The sequence below is a fragment of the Caretta caretta genome, chromosome 19 (assembly GCF_965140235.1).
Source record: "Caretta caretta isolate rCarCar2 chromosome 19, rCarCar1.hap1, whole genome shotgun sequence".
NCBI classification, from domain to species: domain Eukaryota; kingdom Metazoa; phylum Chordata; order Testudines; family Cheloniidae; genus Caretta; species Caretta caretta.
The window spans coordinates 11,185,909-11,204,184 of NC_134224.1; the positions used below are offsets into that span (position 1 = coordinate 11,185,909).

Below are 18,276 nucleotides of genomic sequence, written 5' to 3' on the forward strand. Positions count from 1 at the left end.
CGCCCTCTTGGTTTATTAACACAAAGGAGCGTTAAGTCTTTTTCGTCCCTGCTCGTCGTGTCGTTTCTGGCCCTTTCGCGGGACACACGCATCACCCTGATCTTGGGGCTGTGATGCCTCTCCCCACCCCAGTCCCCTGCTGGTCTGGGTCCTGCCCAGCTCTGCACAGGCAAACAGGCTCCACGCTCTTTCCCCTCTGCCAGTCTCTGGAGCGTCCATCCCTGGTCTCTCCTGCACAGAGCCAGACTTGATAGTCCTGCCTGATTCCTCAGTCGCAGGTTCTCCCTGGCACCTAAGATTCCCACCGGCTGGTCTTCCGGGGTCTGTGTTCCCATAGCAGGCAGCCTAGGCCATGCACATGGGGGGGAGGACAAGTGCTTTGTTGCAGGCTCCTAAGGGGGAGTTGCTGTTTCTGCTGTGCACTCTGCTCTCTCCCTGTCTTCCTTGGCACGCGATGCAGCCCCCTGGGACCCTTCCCCAGCCTACCTGGTCTTGCCTTGGCACAGCAGCTGCGGGGGTCCTAGTTCTAGGCCAGTCCCATTGCCTTTAGTGGCCATATTAATCATCTAGGGTCTCAACTAGTTTTAGTTTGCATTAAAGTCACCCTCCAGCTTGAGTCGCGTCACCTTCACCCAGACCCCACAGAGGGGTTTGAACACCTGACGTGGCAGGTGAAATTCTGATCAGGGGGGTAGGGGGAGAAGACCTTAGGGACAGGTCTTGGCTGGCTGAAAAAGCAGCTTGAAGCACCCAGTTGGTCTGACCAAGGCTCTAGGGGCCGGGCTGGCTGGCCCTGGAGCTGATCGGCCCACGTGCCGAAATGAGCCCGCTGTAAGAGACGCCTGGCTCAGCTCAGAAGCAGGAAAGGCTCCACGGGGCTGCACTCCACTCTTTGCCCTGCCTGAGTAGGATCTGTTCTCGCCCTTTCATTTCACCTCCCCGCTCCTCCCTCTTTTGCCAGATCCACCCTTCCCAGCACTGGAGGCACCAGCAAGTGAGCTGTCTGCAAAGACATGCTCAGGCTCCTTCCCCTCCTCTGGGCAGGGTCTGGCTGTGGCATTGGATCCCCGAGTTCCTGGTCTTGCCGGCACTGTTTAAAGGTGGTGCTCGGAGCTGCTGCTCAGACGGCTGCAGCCCAGGACAGGTCGAGCAGGGAGCTGCGAGGATGGGGGCGCTCCAGTGGGTTCTGCTCTTCGCACTGTGGAGCTCGGTCGCAGGTGAGTCTGTCTCTCCAGCCCACTGAGCCTGGGAGAGTAGAGCTCCCGCATCTCCAAGGGATGCTGTTACAGAGAGAACGTTTGCTCCCGGCCAAGTGAGAGCCTGGGAGCAGGGGAACCGGTAGGGCGACCTGAGGGCCTCTCCTCCGCCTGCTTGGGAGGAAGGGAGGACTGAGACTGAGGCTTCCTCCGTGACCTTTGGGCAAGTCACTTCCCCTTGCTGGACCTCAGTTTCCCCAGGAGAGAACCATACTGACCATCCACGCCAGGGAAAGGGGGTGTGAGGCTATGCTCACAAGTGTCAGTGAAGCGCTTGGAGAGCCTCCGCTGGATGGGGCAGCGTAGCTGGGACGCTTGGCTCTGCCCAGTGAAATGCGGCCGGACAAGCTGGACTGGATGGTTAGTTCTCAACTGGGACCACTGGCTCCTGCAAGCCACAGACTGGATGGTCCTCAGCCTTATGCCCTGTGCAGCAGTGCTGGAGTAGGGGGAACACAGCAGGCGGGGGGCAGCCGTGTAGGGGCAGAGGGGGCTGAGTTAGGCATGGGAGCAGGGACCGCCGTGAAACGTCGCTGGCGTTCCAGGGGGAATCCGAGATTAACCTAAAAGCAAACCGGTGTGGCCGGGCGCCCTCTGGGTGGGAGCTGGCCACCCTTTTCCGGGAGGCACGTGCTCTGTAGTGCAGCAGCAGCTTGCCCGGACGCTGTGGCTGCAGCCTGGCATTAGCTGCGGCAGTGCTGGCATTCCTACGACGCTCCCTCGCTGTCCGAGCTGGGCCTCTCTTGGGGCGTGCAGTGGCCCTGACCCCGGCCCAGTCCTTTGTGTAGAACTGGCCTGAAATGGGCAAAAGTGGCACAGAGCCACCTGCTACCCCCCCTGCTTGGCATCACCGCCAGGGAGGGCCGTCCGGGGAAAGGCAGCTTCCTTCTTCGGGCTTTGCACCCTCTAGCAGAGGCCGGGGGCCTGCATGATGTGCTAGCCCCTAGGCACTGCTCTTACCCAGGGAAGCGCACAGGGCCGTGGGCTACGTGCCAGCTGCCTTTCCTCTCGGCCCCCCAGCCTCCTTTGGGGGACCAAAGGGTGGAGGGAGCAGTGGGCACCATGGCGTGGCGTTGCTTCCAGACAGGCTGTGGTTACCCCTCCAGTTTAAGGACCTGTCCTCCTCCAAGGAAGATGCTGACATGAGGGAAAAGACGAGCTCCTTAGAACACAGGGTGTGTTAGCTTCATCCTGCGGCTGATGACTAAGCCCCAGCCAAATTGTTGGGGAGCAGAGATCCTGCCTGCACGCCCACATCCCCTAGGGTAAAGCAGGAGAAGCACGTGATGTGTCTTAAACTGTGAGGCTCAAATCCTGACCAGTGCAACCCACAGGCCAACGGTGTAGGCCACAGGACCACACCTTACCAGCCCCCCCTAATGCAACCTGGTGCCACCCAGTGTGGCCAGTGGGAACTGTGGGCACTCATCACTTTTGAGACCCAAGCCCATTTACATAGGTGCCTAAGACTGCATGTAGGAGCTTGGCATCAGGCACTCCCCTGTGGAAATCTTGGCCAAATCTTTCTTTTATCAGCCATGCAGTATGGAGAGAAACTGGCGAGGATCCAGAGTTGGGCCAGGAAGCTGATGGAAGGGATGGAATAAGGCAGCTGAGCAAAGGCTGAAGGAACTGGGCATGCTTAGTTTGGAAAAGAGGAGAGTAAAGGGGGGACATGAGAGTGGTCTTCAAATATTTGAAAGGCTGCAATGAAAAGAGATGGAGGAAAGTTGTTCTCTCTTGCCACAGAGGGCAGGACAAGAGGCTACGGGTTCAAACTATCACAGAGCGGATTTAGATTAGAATCTCAGGAAACACTTCCGGCCTGTAAGGACAGTGGAACCAACGCCCTGGGAGGTTGTGGAAGTGCTTTCGGTGGAGGTTTTCCAAAGGAGGCTGGGTAGCCACCTGCCTTGGATGGTTTAGACACCACAAACCCTGCCTCTGGCAGGGGGTGAGACTAGCTGACCCTGGCGGTCCCTTCTCACCTCGAGTGACTGATGGGGCCTCCCACAAGGACATGCGATCCGCACACCGCCGGTGGATGCAAGTGTTTCCCGGCTGCCGTGAGTTAGGTTGCTCCTCCCACTACAGGACATGGCCCAGGGCCTGTTGGTTTGCCACCTTTATCTTTAGGGTTACCATATTTCAACATTCAAAAAAGAGAACACTCCACGGGGGCGGGATTTGCTCTTGCCCCCCCCAGCCCCGCCCCAACTCCACTCCTTCCCCGCCCCCATTCCAACCCCTTCCCCAAAGTCTCTGCCCCCTCCCTGCCCCACTGGACCCCTTCCCCAAATCCCCACCCTGGCCCTGCCTCCTCCCCTGAGCGTGCCACGTTCCCCCTCCTGCCCCCTCCCTCCCAGCAGCGTGAAACAGCTGTTTCGCGGCGCAAGCGCTGGGCGCTAGAGGGGAAAGTGGGCACTCTCTCGAGTGATCGGCATTCACTTTCTTTCTCGAATGATCAACATTCACTCTCTCTCTTGAATGATCCACTCTTCTTTGGGGAAAAATAATAATGGCAAAATCCCGGACGTTTTTAGATATTTAAAAATGCCTCCTGGACGGCAATTTAAGAACCAAAAAGCCGGACATGTCCGGGAAAATACGGACGTATGGTAACCCTATTTATCTCACCCCACCCCCCGCGCTGGAGTGAGTGCTCCATGCAAACCCACATAGCCATTTCTAGAGCTAAGAACTGTTGTAAACATGTGCAAATCCACTGAAGTCCATGACATTGCACCCACTTGGCCTAAGTCTGAAACTGGCCCTCAGGTGTAACTGGAGCCCTCCAACAGGGGGAACATGTTGGCTGTGCTGGCAGATCAGGGTCAGCTCTGTACCTCTGTTTTCCTTTGCTTTCAGGAAAAGGCTGCAAACGTTTAAGCACAATCCCTGAATTTGGAGATATCTACCATGTCAAAGGTAACATTCCCTCTGTACAACTCAGGGCCGGATGGGCAGCAAATCAAACCCTCACCCTGCTGTGTGTGTGTGTGTGTGTGTGTGTGTGTGTGTGTGTAAAACAAACTAGACTGAAGCATACCCTGCCCCTGAGCCAGAAGCTGGGGATAGGCCCTATGATGGGAGTCCTCTGCCCAGCCCGACAGAGCCACGGGTTCGCCCGGTGCAATCGTGCAAAGCTGCGTAGGGCAAATTGCTGCTGAGGTTAATTGAGGCCTTGGATCTGATCTGCCCTTCCCGGGAAAAAAAAATAACTGAAGGAGAGCTCAACCCAGTGACTCCATCAACTCCCAGCTCTACTAGTAAACAGAGCTTGGCACACAGCCAGGCTCCGGAGCACCAGGGGCCACATCCTCAGAGGTATTTACGCTCCTAACTTCCAATGGACAGCAGGAAGCTAAGTACGTCTGAGGATCTGGGCCTGCGTCCCTCTCCTGCAGGCTTCCAGTTTGGCTGGTCTCCTCAGACTGGAAGCTCCTGGGGCAGGGACTGTGTTTTCCTGGCTGTGTGGGGCCAGCGCCCAGTACACTGTGGGTGTGCAACTGACAAACAAAAGAATGATAATGATTGTTCTCGACTCAATGCAGAAGAATGTCTTGACTCTGGGCCTCTGAGGTGAGTCTGTGGCTTTTTCCTGGGATGAAACAGTGGCGTGGCTTTTGGCAAGCCGGCTGCACGTTGCCTGCACAAACCCTCTTCAACAACAACAACAAAGCTGCAGTTTAATGTCTAGCTTCCTATGATTATCCCTCCAACGACAGAGCCTGGCCTTTCGACACACGCACCGATCGCTCCCGGCGAGAGCCTCCCACAGAGTGCTTGCTCTGGATAAACTCGTGCAGCAATTACAAGTCCAAGAAACCAAGGGTGTGAGTTGGCAGCACTGGATGGGGCCTCTCTAATGTTCGCTTAGCCTGTCTTCGAGGCATGGGCCTCGCTTAATCCATGCCCAGGATTCTGTGTTGTGCTGGGCCTGGAGGAACTTGAGTGGCCTTCAGAGCCCCTAGGAACCATCCATGAGCTCGGCGCCATCGACAGCTTAGCCCAGGGGTGTCTCTGAACCCCAGGGAGTGAGAGCCGGCTCCAGCACTGGCAGGAAATGCTCTGCCCCAGACTAGAGCCCTCTAGTCTCATTCCCATGTTCACAGAGATAAACCCGACGGAAGCGTGCACCTCCCCAGAGCTGCACCCTCAGGGTAGCTAGCCCCTGCTGCGGCTGTGCTCTGGTTTCAGTGCATGAGGTCAGAGCTAGCCTGAGGGTTTCTCTGCCAGTCAAAGCGTAGCCATATACCCAACGGGTTTGGCGCGTAGGAGCTTCCTCTGGGTGATCTGGCAAATCCACCCACCACAGCTTAGGGCAGTGGGGCCCAAACTTTTCCTGTCGCACCCTCTCTTACCAGTAATGAACTCTGTCCGCCCCCCCACCCCCATTACTGCACAGCCAAGGCTTCCTCACCAGAGCCACATGGTTGAAGGTGGAGTTGGGGGCAGAGCTGGCGGGGCGGGGAGCTGGGGCTAGAGGTGGAGAGGGAATGAGGGGAAGAGCTGGGCTGGGGTTGGAACTGGTCTGGGGGCAGAGTGGGGCAGGGTGGTGCTCCCTTCCTGCTCCCCAGGGGTGCTGGCCCAGGCCCCGCCACAAATGCCCTGAACATTTCTCCGCGCACCCCTAGGCGGGTGCACCCCACAGTTTGGGGACCACTGGCTTAGGGCAGTGGGGACAGCTGGTCGGAGGCTTGCACTAGTTTATGGCAATCCTCAGCCACATGTGAGAAGAGCGCTGGCCTCCTGCACCTTCCAGAACTCAGCACTTTACGCGAAGCTCCCTCCAAGCACCTAATCCAGAGAGCACGAAAGCAAGCTGCGCACGCCTGTGCTTTCGAGCTGTACCTCAGGGCGACAGGCTCACCCTTGTCTCCCGGGTTGGCTGAACGGGCTGGTTCGAAGTCTGCGTTCTCCCGGGGAATCTCCGCGAACTACAGATGGGCCCTTGTCCCACGCAAAAGACACTGACTAACCTGTCACTCGTATGCTGCAGGAGTCATCAGCCTGCCTTACGCCGAAATCGAGGAGCCCTTCGAAGCCTGGTACAACCTGACCGGAGGAAAGAGCCGGATCCAGTACTACCATGGTAAGCCGCCGGGGTACTTGTGGGAGGCGGACTAGAGAGAGTCTCCTGGGGGTCTGTAGAGCAGGATGTGCCTCTGGGTGGTTCACGTGCCACGTCTGGGGTGACACCATCTCCTGCTCTTGCAAGGGGCTTGCTCAGGAGCTGCAGCCGCTGGTGAAGAAGCCGAGGCTGAGAACTTCTGCGGGGTTCCTGGTGTCAGCAAGTGATCCACGGAGGGCCCCGTTCTGAAAGGCGCAGAAAGCGCTGTGCTGCCCAGGACTTCCGCTGGGAGCCGAGAGCTCGGCAGCACCGGGAGACACTCAGCCACTTGCACGACCAGACCCTGATTTACTTAGTGCGTGTAAGCCACAGGGCCACGAACGGCTCTTCTCTGGAAGGCCACCCTGCAGAGCTCAGTCCCGCTATTGGTCAGGCATGGGTTGCCTCTGCTTGGATTCGCTACAGTGGGGAGCAATGTGGACGTCACGCACCAAGGATAATAAAATCCCTGTTGCGGTGGAAGTGCAGGGTCCACATGTGACATTTCCTATTGTCACCTGCATGCCGTGCCTGGCTCTCCCAGACCCAACGACCATGCCTGTGGCTCAGGGAAGCATGGCATCTGCTATCCTGGGGCGGGGGGAAGCAGGAGCCCACCCCCTCAGTCTGTGCTCTGTGGGAGGAGGGTGGAGAATGCTTAAGAGCAGCCCTGCGTAGAAACTGGCTGCCTCTATTTTCTCTTCCTACCTTGCAGGGCAGGTGATAACTTACCAGTTGGGATCGGTGAAGCCGTACGGTACCAGCTACAAGATTACGCCAGAAACTACTGAGATGGAAATGAACATCGTGAAGTGCTTCCAGATCAACGGCACGAAAGAGAAGCTTGTCAAGCCGCAGAGCGTCTTTCCCCACACACATGGCTTCAAGGTGAGCCCCTTCTACCGGGGATCTGGGCAGGATGGGGGAGGAGCGCAGGACCCCAGGCACTGGGCCAGACCCTCAGCCGGCATGACTCTGACGTCATGCAGCCGCCCAGACTGACAGCAGCTTGGCTGGGACAGAGCAGCGATTGGGTTCGTTGTAGCTGGGAGAACCGTTAGGCCCATTCTGATCTCCAGTCCGTGTGGCATTGTAGACAGCGCCTGACAGTTGGCCTGGACACGCGCTGCAGGCCTCCTCCTTACAGGTATGTGGGAAGCTGCAGACAGTTGTTCCATAGCTTATCGGTAAATGCCAAGTCTCTGTCTCCTTGCTTGAGTCCCTGTGTCTTTCAGTGTTCTTCCTGGCCTCTCCTGGCTGGTGAAGGTTCATGCATACACCTTGTGTAGCTGTCCAGATCCCCGCTGTGGGGTGCAGCCGGGAAGGTGCACTGTTACAGCTCCCCAATTCTCTCTCCCAATACTTGGAGCAGTTTAGAGCAGCCTCGGGGCTGCTCTAGCCCTAGCTGAATATCCTTGGAGATATTCCAAGTAGAGATTCGTGGCGTTTTACACTCCTCTCCATCCCCTGCTGAGAGCCAGGAAGCGTAAGACCCGGAGAACCCATTCCAATGCCCTCTGGGGGAGCCCTGTGTCTAAGCAGCACAAAAATAGAACAGCAAGCCAAGGAGTCCAGGGTAGCTTTGTTAGCGGTGTCAGAAATGGACGGCCCCAATCAGAGCAGGGGGTTTGCCTGGCCAGCCAGACCCTGCAGAAGGAGGTGAACCTGGGAAGGAGGCACCAGTGCTGGCCGAGAATCTCTTCTCCTTTCCCAACCCTGGGAGATTTGTTGCAACTAGTCCTTACTACAACGAGGTGGCAGCTTGGGCGAGCCCGTGTGGTGACTCAGCTGCCCACTACCGAGAGATCCCCGTTGTGGGCGTTGGGCAAAGTTGCTTTCATGTGTCCTGGACTCTGAATGAAAACTGAAATCTGCTTCGCCCGGATGATAATTTGGTAATGGCTGTTTAAAAGGCCTTGGGCATATGGGGAAAACTCACCAATATACTGCTACTTGCTTAACGCAGCTCCCTGGGGAGCGGGGCTGTGGAAAGATTCAAGCTCGTACTCAGACTGGGAGTTCTTCCGAGCGAGGCCCATCTCCCTTGTGATGCAATGCCTAGCACGGTGGCACCCTGATGCTTGACTGGAGCCACTGGGTGCTACAGGAATACAAGGGCAAATAACACAGCTGCTCACTGTATGTATTCAGAAGCCGCGTTGAACGAACCAAAGCTTGCGGAGGGCATAGCCAGAGGTAGACAAGGGAGGACTGGGTTGGAAGGGAGGACGGGGGAGGGGTCGTCCTGGGGATCTTCGAAGCCAGAAGGACTTTTCTGATGGTGGCTGAGGAGTTTTTAGCTCCATGAATGAAGGATGCGGGCACAGGAAGCGCTCTGGGTGGCCTAGAGAAATTATTTGTTATGTAGGATGGTAGCAGCTGACCTAGGAGCTCCAGTCACGGACCAGGGCCCAACTGCGCTAGGTGCAGGAGAGACACCAAACAAGAGACAATTCCTGCCCCAAGAGCCTAACTAAACTTTCCTCTCTGGGGATGGGGCAAGGAGATGGGTCTGCAGCTGGTGCCTAGCCCCACAACCTCCATGTGCTGGGCGGCGTCTGCTAAGGCAAGGCTCGGGGCTGGATTAGCACCAGCTGCCTCGGGGCGGGAAAGAGGTGCCGTGGGCAGCGTGGGCCAGTCTCACCAGCAGAGCACTGGAAGAACCACGGGGCCTAACTCCGGCTACCCTCCGTTGCCGCCCCAGTTCCTGCGGGAGGAGTACTTCAAAGGGCAGTACTGCAGCGTGTGGCAGGACATGTCCAACTGGGGCAAGAAGAAGAACGTCTACACCTTGTGGGTGACCAACACCAGCTGCGGCTGGTCGCCCGTCCACTACGAGATGCGGGGTTACAACAGCGTGCTGGGCTCCCACTACGACAAGTACGAGATCGACTACAGCGACTTCACCCACAGCTACCCGGCCTCTGCCTTCAACCTCCCCACCAACGGTAAGATGGGCCTGGCGGGCCCTCTCCATCCCTGGGCCAGCCTTTATCCGTGCCCGAGACAAGCCTCGCCCTCTTCTCTGTACTCCAAAAGCACTCAGCCGGGAGCAGGGTCCCTTCACGCTAGGGGCCGCACCAAGACGCACGCAGAGACCAGCCTGGCCCCGACGGGGACGTAGACAAAGGGCGGGAGGAAGGGATCCGAGCTGAGGATTAGGAACCGAGGCACAGCGGGAGGATGTGGTCCGCCCCAGGCCATCTGTGGCAGAGTCAGGAATTGACCTCATGAAGCCCAGGGCAGAGAGGAAGGGGTGGGTGGTGCCCTGCGTCCTGTTGCCGTGGGAGGTGCCCAGAAGCAGCCGTGAAACTATTTCGACAGAGCCACTCAGGGGCGGGGCAGGGAAACTAGCCCCCGCACCCATCTCCAGCTCCAAACAGACGTTGAGCAAGGGCAGCTCAGCCCCGTGGGCTGGAGAAATGTTGGAGACAAATGGGCTGGGGGCCGCCGCCTGCTCTCAGATGTTTCTCCTGGTGGCTGGCTCCGGACCCAGCTGCTAAGCCAGCTCGGGGGATAAGGTTCGCAGCTGATCCGGGCCTCTCTGCAAGGTAGCCCAGTTCTGTGGAAGCCCTGCTGGCATAGCAAGGCTCTTGGCATCTGGAAGGGCCAAGATCCCGTGCCAAGTGTCGATGCCAATGTCTTCTCTTTGCCTCCAACCCTGAGGCCAGCCAGGGGAGAAGGGGAGGTCGGGCAGGCCCATGGGAGGCCAAACCAGCCTGTGCCTGCTAGGAAAGAGGAGTGGGAAGCTGCCACAGTCAGGATAGAGAGAGGAGGGGATCTCCCAGCTCCTTGGGGCGAGGCGGGGAAGGGATCTAATGATCACTGTAGAGCTGCGGCAGCAGGGCGTTGCCCGCTTCCGCCTGGGCACTGAGCAGTGAACGTGGCACTAGCATTGGGGGGGGGGGCCGGCAGCCTCGTCTGACCCAGCCCTGCTGACCTGCATTTTCGAAGGAAGTGAGGAACAGTCCATGGGAAAAGCATCCTGCAGAGAGGCAAAGCTGCATGCAGGTTGGGCAGCTGGGAGAGCTTTGGTCCACTCACCCCTGCAGGCATCAGAGCACTCACTGAAGCCCCTGTATGGGTTGCCCCTAACCGGGCGGGGGAGCGAGGGGAGTCTGGGGGTGACGGCTGCCTGTGCTTGTGCCCTAGGAACGAAGTCCTGTGGGGAGCTCCCCGGGTTGGGAGCAGAGCGCTGGATCCTGGCCAACCCCATGCAGGACTTTGTGGGGCAGCAGGAGGACCGGTCCCACCAGGTGTTCTACCACTACCGGAAGGCGTTCGGGAAGAGCTATGGCAGCGAGCAGGAGATGGAGCACAGGACGCACACCTTCACCCACAACATGCGGTACAGGGCTGCCTGGGGGTAGCGGGGGCTCTGGGGTCACGGAGGAGGAGGAGGAGGGAGCTGGTGCATCGCCTGCTGAAGGAAACGGCATCTCTGCTGGGTCAGGGAGGCTGGAGGGTTCCCCCAGGGAGCTGGGCGGGGGCTCGGCCTTGGCTGCTTGTGGAAGGGACCTTCCTGAGCTAGCCTTGTACGTGGCGGAGAACGGCCTGTCCACAACGCCAGCAGCACCTGGCCTAGCAGCGGACTCTAGCTAGCGGCTGGAGAATGGAGTCCCGCAGGGCCTGGGGGCACATCTCCTAGCTCCATCAGCGCTCCCTTGGGTCTGCCTCCAGGAGCTGCAATCTCACCTCCTCGGGGTATGTCTACGCAGCAAGCGGGAGCTGGTCTGTTGACTTTCTTTCAGGCTGGCATCCCTTGGTTCCCCCTGTCCCCAACACACAGAACCCTCCCGGGTCGCAGCCTGTGGGCACCGGGCATCCCCCAAAGCCGTCTGGCTGCCATTTGAGGCTGCACCAGCCCTCTAAGGGTTAATCTGCTTGCTGCACAGGGGAGGACGCTGTGGGTGTGCCTGGTGGGTAGGGATTCCTTTGCCAGGGCTGTAGAGGTGTGCCACACACCCTGCCCTGTGGCAGGAGCTTCCTATGCCAGGTGGGCAGAGCAGCGCCCAGAAGCCATCGCTGCCTGGCTCCCCCTCATTCACGGCACCCATCCCTGCCCAGGTTCATTCACTCCAAGAATCGGGCCAACCTGTCCTACAAGCTGGCTCTGAACCACTTGGCCGACCGCACCCCGGAGGAGATGGCCGTGCTGCGGGGGCGGCTAAAGAGCGGGGCCCCCAACAACGGGCAGCCGTTCCCGTCCGAGGGGTACACCGGCCTCATCCTGCCCGAGAGCCTGGACTGGAGGCTGTACGGTGAGTGGGTTGTTATGTGGCTGCTTCTGGGCAGGAAGCTCCGTCCGGATGGAGCATTTCCTCCTGCCTCCCTTTCCACACCCCGTTGCTACTCATAGGGCTCGAACCCTCGAGGGGCTGGGGACTTTCGTTTTTGAGTGCCCAATGTAGGACCTCGAGGGTCTATATGTCCAGGGTGCGGAGCGCCCCCTGCTGCTGTGGAAGTCAATGGGAGCTGGAATCGCACAGCTCTGTCTGGAAGCCTGGCCTGATGGGTTGTGAGTTGGGACTCCAAAAATCAGAGGCCCCTGAAAAGAAACAACCCCAGGGCGCTTCTGAAGGCTTCGGCCTTACGGGCTGGAGCTGCTGGCATCCCATTGTTACCCAGAGGTCTGTGCAGTGCTGTTTGTGCAAACCCTGGGACAGACAAGCAGGCTGGCCCGGGGCTGGCACCAAACTAAATGCCTCAGGAAGGGATTAACGGGGAACGAATTATACCAAAGCTGGTCTTTCTACAGTAGTGCTGCCATCCAGAAGCTGCAGCCCAATTAGCTGAACAGACCGGGGGTCATTTTTCAGCTCCTATCACAGACTCCCCGTGTGACCGTGGGCAAGTCACCGAGGCGCTGCCTCGGTTTCCCCATCTGTAAAATGGAGCTGGTGATACTTCCCTGCTACACAGGGCCATGTGAGACCTAATTCATGGCTGCTAGTTAGTGCGTGGAGATCCCTGTCGGGGGAGGGGGCTCTGCCAGCACCCAGGCCGGGGTAGCACCAGGCCCAAGAAGCTAAAACTCCAGTCTCCAGCACTCTACACCCTGCATTACAGGGGATCGTTGGTAGCTCTTGGGCAGCAAGGGAGGGAGTCAGGCAGAGAGGGAACCGGGTGGATTAGAGCTCCCCAGATGGAGATTCCTGGAGGCACCTGCCCAATATGTCTCAGTCCCTGACCCCTCGCTCGCTCCCTCCTTCCCTCCCCAGGCGCCGTGACCCCAGTGAAGGACCAGGCCGTGTGCGGCTCCTGCTGGAGTTTTGCTGTCACCGGGGCAATGGAGGGTGCCCTGTTCCTCAAGGTGAGAGCCCGCCTGCCTCCCAGTGAGGAGATTGCGTGCTCTGCTGAGGGCACAACCTGCGTGCCTACATGTCACAGGCAGCCCGTCCGGCTCCCCAGCTGGATGGCGCGTCCACACCAGGGCTTGGCTTGGGAGTGCAGGAGCCACCCTGCAGCAACAAGAGCCCTGCCCCAAGAACACTGGGCAGCCCTGGAACAAGGGTGGGGAGGGGATTGGGGGCGCTCCAGCAGCTGGAGGGGTGGGAATGGTCTTTGTGCTGAATTAGGGAGATCCAGGGATATTGGGGTGACTCCCCACTGCGTGGGCCCCAGGTGGCACAGCTGTAGCTCAAGGCTGGCTGGAGGTGGGGATGGCGGAGCTGGGAACACCCCCTCTAGGCTCATAGCTCCTGATCCAGCCGCCTGGCTGGGGCTTTGCAGCTGAGGACCTGGGTTTCCTCCCTCCTCAGACCGGAGTAGTGACCCCGCTGTCCCAGCAAGTCCTGATCGACTGCTCCTGGGGCTTCGGGAACTACGGCTGCGACGGCGGTGAGGAGTGGAGCGCGTACGAGTGGATCAAGAAGCACGGCGGCATCGCCAGCACCGATTCCTATGGCCTGTACAAAGGCCAGGTGAGCGCGGCGCCCTCCGGCTCGGCTGCCGGAGGTGCCCGGGGAGCAGCTCCATTGGCACGGGAGCTCTGATCCCGCTGAACCTCCCTGGTGTGTCCCAGGTCTGTGAGTCAAAAGCAGGTTGCCATGAAGGGGGAGCCTCTGCCTCCAGCAGGGCCGAGACCTCTCGGGGCTTTGGGGCTCTATCCCATGGGGCCGCTCCAGCGACCCCACTTAGAGTCAGTGACTAGGGTGCAGCATCCACGTGGGAAGCAGCCACTGGGACTGCTGATAACATGCCCTTGCTGACCCCAATTACAGCTGGATGGCCCTGCTAAGGCACTAGCCTGGGACTTGGAAGACCTGGGCTCAACTGCTAGCCTGGCAAATCACTTCCCCTTACTCCGTGCCTCAGTTTCCCTGACAGTGCAACGGGGGTGAGACTCCCCTGCCTATCGGGGGTGTCGGGGGGAGGCACTTGGGCACAGAGCTGATCGGGGTCATAGAAAGAAAATAGGGGCATTAAAGCATAGACTGGACATGCCAGCAGCCAGAGACGCTTATGGCTTCCTTCGAGCCCAGTGGGCATCCGCATGTTTGCCTGACCAGCCGAGACGCCCTGCTCCTGGGGCCATCGGCCTGGCTCATGCATGCAGGGGTGGAGGAGAGTGGCTGTCATCTCCTTTGTCTGTGTTGCAGAACGGCTTGTGCCACTACAACAAGTCCGAGCTGGTGGGCAAAATGAAAGGCTACGTCAACGTCACCTCGGGTAACATCACGGCCCTGAAAGCTGCCATCTACAAGAATGGCCCCGTGGCCGTCAGCATCGACGCCTCCCGGCGGTCCTTCTCCTTCTACTCCAACGGTGTCTACTATGAACCCAAGTGTGGTGAGTGCGGCCGTTCCCGGCCGATCGGCTCCTGGGATGGCTTTGGATGGCTCTAACCAGGCCCTGGGCAGTTGACTTCTGGCAGCCAAGTCCAGCAATGCTGGGGTGCTGCCAATGAACGCGGTAAACACCATGATTCCACCCGCAATCTGGAGCCCCTCTGGCTTGACAAGTGCGTTGCAGGGGATCTGACACTGGGCGGGCAGCCGCGTCTCCTTTCCCAGCTGCATACATTCAGACCAGACAAACAAGCCAGTTCAGCAAGATGTGGGGTTTTCCCTTGGGGTGGTGGGGGGAGGCCCAATGGCTTTGATGAAAGGAAACTAAAGCGGAGGAACCCCTGGCTCAGAGGAGGATGATATTGCCACGCAGCAGGGCTTCACCAGAGCCACAAGCTGGCTGGGAGGGTTACAGGTTCAGCCTCCAAAAGGAGCAGCTGGAATAAAACCCAACGGATTTGCTGCCTGCTTACCAGGCTGCACAACGGCATCTGAGACGCTTGGAGCCACTGCTCAGGAACCTGCCACCAACTCTAGGGTCAGAAACGGCTAACAAGGAGCACTGAAGGCAGGGCAGGGGAGAAAACAGGGCACTGGATGGGGAGCCTGGACTCCTGGTTTCTAGTCCCAGCTCTGCTGTTCATTTGCTAGGTGATTTTGGGCTAGTTACGTAAACCCGGTGCCTCAGGTTACCTGGCCGATAACAACACTTATCCACTGCTGCAGAGTGCTGGGAGATGTGTGAATGAGAAGCTAGGCCCTGGTTCTGTCACTAATGAGCTTGCTAGTGGTACGGTGCCGTCATTTATATTTATTTTTTGCCCCTCTAGGTAACCAGAGAGGTGACCTGGACCACGCGGTCTTGGCTGTCGGCTACGGTGTGCTCCAAGGAGAGCTGTACTGGCTGGTGAAGAACTCCTGGTCCACCTACTGGGGTAACAACGGCTACATCCTCATGTCCATGAAGGACAACAACTGCGGGGTAGCCACGGATGCCACCTACCCCATCCTGGAGTGACCCTGGCGCCAAAACAGGCTGGGGTCACCTACGCCATCCTAGCCCCACCCACAAGGCCTGGGCTGTTAGTTTGCAGGCCAGTGTGGATTTCATCCCAGCAGAGACACCCACTTGAGAGCCTAATTCATACCGTCCCCCTGCCTTGGCCCTCGTCGGTAGCAAATCAGCTCCTCGGAACCTCGCAGCACTAAGCCCCTGAGTGAAAAGTAAAGCAGCCACGCAGGCGGGAGGATGGTGGGAACATACCATAGCAATCAAGGCGGGGTGGTAATTTGGGGAAGGGGAGAGGTGTGAAAAGGGGGGCTGCCTGTACCGAGGGGTGGGGGAGTGCTTTCCCCCTAGGATGGCAGCCTGGCTACGGAGCAGCCCAAAGAAGCCCACGGGGGCGCAGCTGATGTTGCTCTCGCCACTGCTGGCAATAAAGTACCTGGGAAATTGCTGCCTCTCTTTTAAACCAGGTGGGGGGATTAAGGTGCACTTGCTTCACAAGGCGGTTTGGCTTCACACGGCTCTGTGTGTGCTCCCGCCCGCTGCCACCAGGGGCAAGACACCCTGTGCACGCTGCCCTGGCCCCTCCCCTAAGCCAGCAGGTCATAGTCCTCTTCACCCCCAAAGAAAACCTCCTTCTCCCCCAGTACCTGGCTGCGGTGGCTCTTCACAACCAGCTGGGCTCTCCCTGCTCTCCTGGTGCTGGCATGGGCCCCGGGGGCATGCAGGGGTCCTCACTGCTGCAGGGGTGGCTTCCTGCAGTCTATTTGGACTGTTTCCAGTCCATTTGCTGGAAACCCCTCTTGCCCTGAGAATGGCCAGGCCAGAGGCAGCTGATCTTCGTTTCCTCCCTGGGGCCAGCCAGCGAGCGAGCTCAGACCTTCTGCCCAGCCAGTTGGCACTAAGGCTCCTCCTGGCCAGGCTCAGGTGGTGCTCACGGCTGGGAGTCCCAGCACTGAGGACCTGCTGCTAAGCCAGGGTGGGAAGTCTCCAAGTGCCACCCATTCAGTCAGGGCCCAGCCCTGCTGCGGGCTTCCCTGCTCTAGGCTGGCAGCCGGGGTTTGAACGGAGCCTCTCCCCTGCTGAGAGAGGAGGGAGCGGGAGGCAGGGGCGGCTCTTTAGACCCAAGTTGCCCCAGTGCGTGTGGGGAGCAGCTGCCCCTTTCCCTGGAACTGAGCTCCCATCCCAGGGCAGCTCCAACGAGGCCTCCCCAGCCTGGGCTGGGGGAGAAGAGCCAGCTGTGGCCTTTGGCCTGGCAAACTGGCTTCATCCCTCCAAGGCTTCGAGGGAGGGTGTCCTAGGAACACAGGCGACTGCGGCCAGGCAGCTGGGAGAGGCAGGAGAACAGGCACTCTGCAGAGGACAGATGTGGGACAATGCAGTGGCCCCAACACAGACAGCGGAAGGGGAGCCAAACCTTGCGTTTCAGGGCTGGAGCCAGTTTCTAGGTGATTGGGGTCAGGGAGAGACCTACTGCGGGGGGCAGGTTCTCCAACAGCTGCTGCTACTTGGTTCTTACACCTTCCTCTGAGGGGCTGGCCCCTCCCAGAGACTGAATCCTGGCCTAGGAGGGCCTAGAGACTGCTCCAGCATGGTGGGTCCTCCAGGCCTCGCTAGGCCTGCAAACAGCCCCAGAGAAGCCGACCAGACTCTCAGGGCTTGTCTTCCCTGCAGTGCATGTGGGTGGCGCCCCTAACTCGAGTCCCGTCCATGCACAAGAACCCACCCTCCGGGGGTGTAGCTACAGCTTGTGTTAGCACGACTCCTCAGCGGCTCACACACACGCTGCGTGGCCGCGCTCCCCGGCTTAGGCTGACCCAGGAGGAGTCCACGTGAGCGTGGATTGCCTGAGTTCGCGCTGCGGTGAAGACCTAGCCGCTAGGTTGCTGCTCCGAGTCTGCAGGGGCACCTGGGCAGGGACGTTTGCATAAGGACCAGGACAGTCAGGAGGAGGTGGCTGCACCCAGCCCATTGTACGGGCCCCAGCAGGCAGGGGACACGCCATCCTCAAGCCTGGGGCCAGCGCAAGGAGAGGATTTCTGCTCCTGCATCAGTGCGAGAACCAAGGCTCCGGCACCGTGGGAGGCTCAGAACCGTAGGACCGGGGCTTCCCCTCTCAAGGAGGCGGGAAAAACAGGATCTCCCAGAGCAGTGATGAGTGCGGTGGGGCTGCAGCAGTGGGGGATGGCGTGAGCGCCACCCAGTCACGGGCTGGCGTTGGCCTGGTGCGTTGCTCGCCTTACGGCAGGGACGCTGCAGCCCGGTTCTGCGTTGCTGCGGAGGGGGGTGTCGCAAGGGGCAGCTGCAGGGTTCCCATTACCGGAGCCGCGGCAGGGGCTTGCAAGGATCGCACATGACCATCAGAGCAAGAAGCCCGGGTTAGACCAGCCCAGGCTGGTGTGCTGTCTCCAGTAATAAAGCCCCGAGCCCAGCAGCTCCGACCAGCATGGCGCTAAGTAACACACACAGCAGGCTCAGGGTCTTTGCCATTGCCGTGCCGGCGACCGGCACAACACGCCCGGCGCGGGAGCCCGAGTGGGAGCCCTGGTATGATGCAGGATGTGAGCAGGAAGGCCGGACTTCTGGAAGTGGCTTCCCCCTGGCCAGGGCCACCTCTGTGGGGAAACTCCTGAGCTGGGCAATGCTCCTGGGTTGCACCCTTGGGTTTGTGGTCCTTGCTGTGTAGGTGCCAGGCTGAGCGCCCTGCGTTCCTGCTAGCCGCCCCAAGGACTGCGAGCGAGGTGCACTCCTCCATGTGTATCTAAAACATCATCCCCTAGCCCCCTGCATCCCGATAGCCGAGGGAGCTGTGTCCAGTGCGGGATTCCTAGAAGAACCAGAACTGACCTCACCTAGGACGTGATGCTGCTGCAGGATGTGGGATCCCAAAGCGTGGAGCGACGCTTCTCTAGGCTGGGCTCGCAGCCCTGACTGCCCGCTGGGAGGCTGCCTGGGGAAATCGCGCAGAGAAAGACCACGGAATTTGCTGGCCTGCACAAGGGCAGCTAGCCAGGGCCCATGGGCGAAGGGGGTGGCTGCAGGGCCCCAGCGCAGAAGAAAATGAGAGGTTCAGAGGCTGCATAGCTGAGGATGTGGAAAGCAGCCTAACTC

The 18,276-nt window shown here is 59.4% G+C and overlaps 1 protein-coding gene across 1 annotated transcript; it reads left to right on the forward strand.

The window, feature by feature from the left end:
- Positions 1 to 997: 997 nt before the first annotated feature.
- On the forward strand, positions 998 to 15,227 carry LOC125624882 (digestive cysteine proteinase 1). Its single transcript, XM_048826210.2, has 11 exons — positions 998 to 1,217; positions 4,125 to 4,184; positions 6,259 to 6,351; positions 7,085 to 7,257; positions 9,074 to 9,317; positions 10,522 to 10,717; positions 11,437 to 11,630; positions 12,591 to 12,682; positions 13,131 to 13,292; positions 13,971 to 14,160; positions 14,990 to 15,227. The coding sequence occupies exons 1-11, from the start codon at positions 1,166 to 1,168 to the stop codon at positions 15,175 to 15,177; spliced, it is 1,644 nt and encodes a 547-aa protein (XP_048682167.2). The 5' UTR covers positions 998 to 1,165; the 3' UTR covers positions 15,178 to 15,227.
- The last annotated feature ends 3,049 nt before the right edge of the window (positions 15,228 to 18,276 follow it).